Raw genomic sequence first — 7,061 nt, 5'->3', positions numbered from 1 at the left:
CTGTCTGTCTGTCTGTCTCTGACTTGCCTTCGACTCTCCCTGAGGGGGTAAGAAAAAGGAATGCTCACTTAGTGCAGGACCGGCCACTTATCTCCTCTTGTGCTGCTGCTCTATCCGCCTTCCTCCTCGCGGTCTTTCCCTGATTTCCTGCACAAGTTCCCCTGCGTGGATCCAGCACACAGGAAGCAGGTCTTAGGCCATCTGATGCGTTCTGTGCGGTGCTTTATTTCGTGTCCTTCAAAGAGATGGTCCGGTGTCCGGAAGCAAAGGGATCCTCTTAGTAGCGGCCTTGGACATGGGCCGGTCCAGGCCCAACAGCTGCTGGTGCCCACCCCCGACCAGCCCTGCCCTCCCAGGTCCTCGGTCTCCTATTACACAGGCTGGACTCGGACCGGGCAGTTCCGCCTTTCCCTCGGATGTGGGCTCGTGGTTGCCGCCCTGTAGGCTTTGGATGTAGAGTAGCCGGTGACCTTGGGGAGATGACCCTTTGATCCTCAGGCCCTCCTGGGGGCAGCACGGCTACTGGCGGTGTGGATTCAGTGAGTGACCAGAGTCCCAGCATCAGGCTGCGTCCTGTGTGTGCCGGGTGGATGCCGTTGTGCCCTGACGACTGAAGTTGCGGCCGCTCAGGTGGCGAGTCCTGGCCAAGTGTCCCGAGCACAGCTGGGTACCCTCGGTGGCCTGCAAGGAGGGCCGCTGGCACTTCCACCTGCGGACCTGGCAGGACCCTCGGCCGGGGCCCGAGGATGCCAGTGACCCTCGCCGATGGTGGGCTTCTGTCCCCTCTGCAGGCACGTAGGCAGTTCCAGTCCCAGCTGGCTGACCTGCAGCAGCTGCCCGACATCCTCAAGATCACAGAGGCCAAGCTGGCAGAGTGCCAGGACCAGCTGCAAGGCTACGAGAGGAAGAACATCGACCTCACAGCCATCATCTCAGACCTGCGCAGCCGGGTAAGGGACTGGCAAAAAGGGTCCCACGAACTGGCCCGAGCAGGGGCCCGCTTACCGAGATGAGCCGCACGCCCCCAAGGGAGGGCCTCTTCCTTTATCTTGGCTGCCGCTTTCTGAAAGGAGTGAGCCATCATCAGTGCTGTGAAATAAAAGTCTGGTGTGCCAAATGCCTGTGTTCGCACGGAGTGATTGTAGTCATCGGAGCCGTCCCGCGACCCGAGCAGTGGCCCGCCTGTGGGGCCCCCCGCCCCTCCGCTCCCCCTCGCTGCCTGCTGCCGGGCCCTTCTCGCTCCCCGACAGCCTCAGCCTTGCCCCGCAGCCAGAGCCGCCAGCAGACACCAAGCTGCAGGTTTTCTCTTCTGCCGTCTTTCTCCTGCTTGAGCCGCTTTGTTCTGCTCTTCACAGACCCATTGCCTGAGATTGTCCCGGAGGGGGCTCCCCTTCCTGGATCCATGCCCTCGGGACCTGAGCGATGACCCGGCTCTGGCTGGCAGCGTGACCTCGGGCCAGGTCCTTCCCCTTTGATCTGCTTCCTCCTCGCAAGAACAGCCCCGCGGGCGTGTGTGCCGTGTTCTCGCAGGACGAGTCCGGAGCCTGGGTGTAGGCGACGCCTTCTCCCTGTACAGGGGGCAGCCCGGGCAGGGGCAGGTTTCCTGAGGTCACCGCGCTCATACTGGTACAGGGCATCGCGGCGCAGCCCTCCTCTGTGATCCCCGAGCCCAGGCTCTCGGATAAAAGCACTGCTGTCTTTTCTTACCCCACATGTTCTTGGGGCGTCCCGAGCCTCGATCCCAGCGTCTCCTGCGTGAGGGAGGCCTGCGGGTCACTTCTCAAACCCACCACTGTGAACCACCCGTGAGGCTTCCTGGTCTGCCCTTGTCCCAGTCACAGGAAGCAGGAAGTCGTCGGCACCACAGTGCCTGGCCAGAGCCCGGGGTGTGCGGGGAGGCCAGCCACGCCTGCTGCCCTCTGTCTGCTCCAGATCCCCGCCGGCCATTGAGGGCCTCGCCCGATCAAGAAGAGCGTCACTGTGGTTCTTGGGCACCTGACCACCTGCTCTGTGGCAGCCTTCTGTCCTGGACGCGGGCTTAATCTGTCCCTGTTCTTCTCTCTCCTTAGGTTGTGCGCTGAGACGATGCTGGCGGAGGCTGTGTGCCTCTCGCTGGGTTGGAGACGGGTCACGGGGCGAAGGGAGGGCCGTGCCGCGCAACCAGTTTCTTCGTAAACCAGTTCTGCGTTCCTGTCATTTTAGATCGAACATCAGGGGGACAAGCTGGAGATGGCGAGAGAGAAACATCAGGCTTCCCAGAAGGAAAATAAACAGCTGAGTCTGAAGGTGGATGAACTGGAGAGGTTAGAGGCACTTGGTCCATCTCTGTCCTCTCCCTAGGCCCTGAGACTTTCAGCCGCTTAGCTGCTTTGGGCAGAGTGTGCGAGTGTGTGAGGGCTCAGGGCCCTGGAAGGCACAGGGCAGACTCGGGAGAAGCCGCCTCCGTGGCAGTGGTAAGCACCGCAGGAGAGGTCAGTGGTCCCGCCTGGGAGCTGCCCCATGACGGCCAGCTACACCCGACCACTAGGAAAGGGCGCCCCTTCTGAGCCAGCCAGCAGGCCCCGTGCTCGCCCGGGGCACCCCCATTCTGCGTTTGCTTGTGACCACCCTTCCCCGAGACCATCAGATCGACCCTCTGCGACTTCTGGTCTGTCAGAGGCAGCGTGAGAGGAAGAGAAGAGTCAGGGCAACCCACAGCCTGGCCCTGGGCCCCAGCTTGACCACCTGTCCTGCTCTGTGACCTTGGCAAACCCTTTAGCCCTTTTGAACCTCAAGCTGGCTCACGTTGTTGTCAGTCTGCAGTGAGTTAACCCTCTTACAGGGGTTAGCACACCCTAATAGTGTACATTGGTGGCAGTATCCCTTTTGACGATGAGGAAACAGCTTGGGGGAGGTTAAGTGACTTGCCCAAAGTCATAGAGCTGGTATCTGGCAAAACTGCACCTTAGACTCCAGAGCTTTTATTTTCAGGTTTTAAAAAGAGATTTGTTTATGCATGCATGCATACAAGAGCCTAGGTTCAGGCCAGAGGTGCTGGTGGAGTGAGCAGATTCCCCAGAGATGGTGGGGTACAGAACAGGCAGATGGACTGAAGTGCACTGCTGAGGGGAGCAGCGGGGAGGCAGGAGAGGTCTGCCGCGCCATGTGGGTCAGCTCCCCGGCCGGGGGTCTAGTTCGTGCTGCAGTGGCTATCGAGAGCTTCAAAGCGCTAAGACTTAACCACTGTGCCATCAGGGAGGCCCCTCCAGAGCTTTTGACATCAGTGAAACAAAGGCCAGAGCCCAAGTTGGAGCTGAAAGGCCCGAGACCTGGGAGGCCGCCCGCTGCCCCCAGGGTGCAGGTATCCTGCAGTCAGGGACTTGAGCCTGGGGGTCAGCTGGCTCTAGCCCCGCTCAGCTGGCTCACACACGCAGCTGGCTTCGTGCAGCATCCCGTAGATTAGGTGTTCTGCAAGGGCCCGTCAGTGTGAGCCTGTGGGGCGGCTGCCCCAGCTGCGTCCCCTTGCTGAGGGAGGCGGCAGTGAGCAGCTGCAGTTGAGGGCAGGGGTTCCGGCGACCGGCCTGCCAGCTCTTCTGACCTCGGGCCGCTGGCATCTGTGCTTCAGTTCCTTCCTCTGTAAAGCGGGGGTGACGGTGGTGGCCGCCTGCCTGAGCTGCCACGTGCCGTCCCGCGGGTGACAGGTGTGCAGCCCCGCCTGGCTCGCTCGCGCTTGCTCGTCCTGCTCTCCGTACAGCGCTCACCCGCCGCTCCAGCTGCATGCTCCTTGCTGCCGTGCTCACCCGCAGATGGCTTATTCCTGTGGCTCCTTGGAGGCGCTCGGCGTGAGGAGAGCCCCGGCCGAGGGCGGGCGGGCTGGCGCCTGGCTGGCCGGTCCTCCCTGGCGGGGTGGAACAGGACAGGTGGGGGTGAGCCCGACCTGATTGAGGATTTTCACCTAGGAAACTGGAGGCAACCAGCGCCCAGAATATCGAGTTCCTACAGGTGATTGCCAAGAGGGAGGAGGCAATCCACCAGTCCCAGCTGCGGCTGGAGGAGAAGACGCGGGAATGCGGGTCCCTGGCGAGGCAGTTGGAGAGCGCCATTGAGGACGCCAGGCGGCAGGTGGGCTTGCTTCGCTAGCGCTGGGCCTTGGGCAAATCTCTCCCAGCCTCGTCCCCCCTGCACACGGGCCACAGAGCAGTGGTAGCCCCCCAGCATTCTGGCAGGAGGGAACGATCAGACAAGCACTTGTAAAGGACTCAGCACTTGATTCACCTCCCTTCTCGCTGCCTGCGTGTGGCTGAGCCAGGTGACCGCCACGGGATGGCCCACGGGCTTTGGGAGGGGTGAAGCTGGGGTGCACAGGTAGCCCCATTGCTGGCTGCAGCATGGGGCTCCAGAGCACACTCCACAGCCCGCGCAGCTGAGCTCTGCCAGCCTGGAGAGCAGGGCGCCGGCCTGCGCTGCCCGGTGCCCCGTCAGGTACACCAGCCTCACCTGTGCCTTCGCTGCAGGTGGAGCAGACCAAGGAGCACGCGGTCTCCAAGGAGCGAGCCGCCCAGAACAAAATCCTGGATCTTGAGACGCAGCTGAGCAGGACTAAGACTGAACTCAGCCAGCTGCGGCGAAGCCGAGAGGATGTGAGCGGGGCAGGAGCGCCGGGGCGGGCAGGCGCCGACTCCGGGGCTGCGGGTGTGAGACGGTTTCCTCTTCCTCTATCGCTTTCCCATCTCTCGCGGGCCATCTCCTCCACTTCTTTTTTTAAACGGCCGTAATCATCCCCATACCACAGAGTCCACCCCCTTCTAACTGTACAATTCAGTGGTTTTAGCACCCCCGTGACCGCGCAGTCACCCCCACTCTAAGGCTGGTTTTGTCATTACTGGGGCGCTTAATTCTTGATTGTGCCGGATGAGCTCACTGTAACTGAACAAGAAGCACGTAGTGAATTCTCTGGTTCAGTTCTCGCTGACCCGTTCCGGGGCCCGTTAGTTTCACACTAGCGAGTGTGTCTTAGAGCACGCAGGACGGCCTCTGCTCTCATTTAAGCCCCAGTACTGCCCATGTGGATTATTTGCTCTTAAACACTGGGAATGCCCTGTTGGCACGCTCGCCCCAGGCATCATGCCTCACGATGATCCTGGGACGAGCCAGGGGCCACCTCTGGGGGCCGGCGTGGCCACCGTCACAGAGAGCAGGCTGCTGGAGACCCGGCCTCGGCCCTTCGTTGTCCTCATTTCTCGGAGTCTTTAGAAAGAGACCCTTGCCTCATAGTCACCCCGTTTCCCTGCACCCTCCCCGCCCTTGGGCGCCAATGAAGCCTGCGGCTCTGAACGGGCTGCAGCTCTGAGCTGGGCTGCGCCTCTGGCCCTCCTCCAGGCCGACCGCCGCTACCAGAGCCGCCTGCAGGACCTGAAGGATCGCCTGGAGCAGTCGGAGAGCACCAGCCGCAGCATGCAAAACTACGTCCAGTTCCTCAAGTCGTCCTACGCCAACGTGTTTGGGGATGGGCCCTACACCACCTTCCTGACCAGCTCTCCTGTCCGCTCCCGGTCGCCACCAGCCTAAGGCTCACTCCAGGCACAGGAGCCCAGATGACGCCATGGGGACTGAGGAGTTGCCTGTTTTCTCCCCTCTCTCGCAGTGTGGGAGCACGTTCAGCAGCTTTCCTTAGCTACTGACTCCAGGAAAGTCCCTGAAGCAGCGCAGTGAAGCAGGAACTGCTTGGTTCTCTCCTTTCTGATGTTGAGGCCTGATGGAAATTTCTAGTCACCTCGCCAGGCCCTACCTCTACTGGTGGTCAACACCTGATTGTAACACACCCCTACGTAGTTCGTCCTCGCCCGAGAGGATGTGCAGACTGGATTTTTCCTCCAGCCCTTTTTAGGAACCCCTCTCCTGAGTTTTCTCTGACCTGAAGCAGCAGGCACTATTCCCCAGGGGGCCTCCTTAGCCTCCCGGGCTGTGGGCTTGTTCACTTGCCCTGTTTCTTATTTCATGGGTACGGTGCTTTCCCCAAGGCCCCCCTTTCCAAGCGCACTGGGCACGCTGGTGCCCAAGTTCCCTGGGACCTCAAGCACTTCATAGTAGACACTGGGGGCTCATGTCCCACTGGCCTTTTGACAGTGACCCCCCCGCCTCGTTTCCTTCCAGATATGTAGCTATAGAATGCATTTATTCTTGACATTTTCATGTTGTTTTACAAAAAGCTTTTATAATCCATATTTAAAGCCCCATTGGATGATGCCCTGCTCCTGTCCCCGTCCCCATCCTTTAAAAATGCAGCTAGAGAACCAGTAAATATTTTAAAGTATGTGGTGCGTGGAACGTGTGGTTTTTCATTTCATACAGGCCCACGCTGGTTCTCCTTGGCGCACTTGGAGTCCCGTGACGTGACTGAGGAAACATGCTTGGTAGGCATCACTCAGGGCCTGGGGGCTGACACCTCAGCAGTCGGGGAAGACGTCTCTGTTACTGATGCTGAGATGCTCCTTCGTTTCGAATAAGAGTATTTGGTTCTCTTCACATTTTCTATAGTTGTCAGAGAACAAAATTTTTTAATACTTTTTTTTTTAAGATTAATTTATGGGTACAGAACTGGGGTACAGACCAGAGAGGACACACCAGAGACAGATTTGGGAGCAGAACAGGCAGATGGATGAAGTACACTGCTGAGGGGAGCAGTGGGAAGACAGGAGAGGTCTGCCTGCACCATGGTGGGTCACCTCCCTGGCCAGGCATTGAACCTGTGCTGAAGCAGCTGCGGCCAGCTTCATGTTGCTGGACTTTACACTGTTGCTCTACTAGGTAGGGCCCAAGAGAGAACACATTTTTACAGAGGAACACATTTGATGCTATGCTGAGCCCTTAACTCTTCAGAAGAGCGGGTGTTCACCTTCTGGGTGACCCAGTCTTGCTCTCTAAGTCACAGTAATCCAAGTCTCAAGCTCTAGAGGGTTTCCTAGGTCCTTGACGTAATGGACCCACTCAGGCCTCTGCATGGCACCACCAGAGAACTCTTCCTCCCCAAACTATGGGTACGTGTAGATTCCAGAAGTTGCAAAACAATGACCAGCTGCCAC

General features: G+C 59.5%; 1 protein-coding gene across 4 annotated transcripts in view; it reads left to right on the top strand.

Annotated features, from left to right (window-relative positions):
- Nucleotides 1–6,270, top strand: part of ODF2 (outer dense fiber of sperm tails 2) — a 25,676-nt gene extending 19,406 nt beyond the window's left edge. For all 4 annotated transcript variants that reach the window (XM_012721520.1, XM_004677280.2, XM_004677282.2 and 1 more), the window contains exons 16-20: nt 792–950; nt 2,203–2,303; nt 3,939–4,101; nt 4,494–4,619; nt 5,359–6,270. In XM_012721520.1, coding sequence (XP_012576974.1) covers nt 792–950; nt 2,203–2,303; nt 3,939–4,101; nt 4,494–4,619; nt 5,359–5,547 — 738 coding nt within the window. In that variant the 3' untranslated portion in view covers nt 5,548–6,270. The remainder of the gene's footprint in view (nt 1–791; nt 951–2,202; nt 2,304–3,938; nt 4,102–4,493; nt 4,620–5,358) is intronic.
- Nucleotides 6,271–7,061: the final 791 nt, after the last annotated feature.

This window comes from Condylura cristata, unplaced genomic scaffold (genome assembly GCF_000260355.1).
Source record: "Condylura cristata isolate star-nosed mole 26May11 unplaced genomic scaffold, ConCri1.0 scaffold00006, whole genome shotgun sequence".
Lineage (NCBI taxonomy): Eukaryota > Metazoa > Chordata > Mammalia > Eulipotyphla > Talpidae > Condylura > Condylura cristata.
Note: the sequence above shows the minus strand (reverse complement) of the source record. Positions and strands in the feature narration are given on the sequence as shown.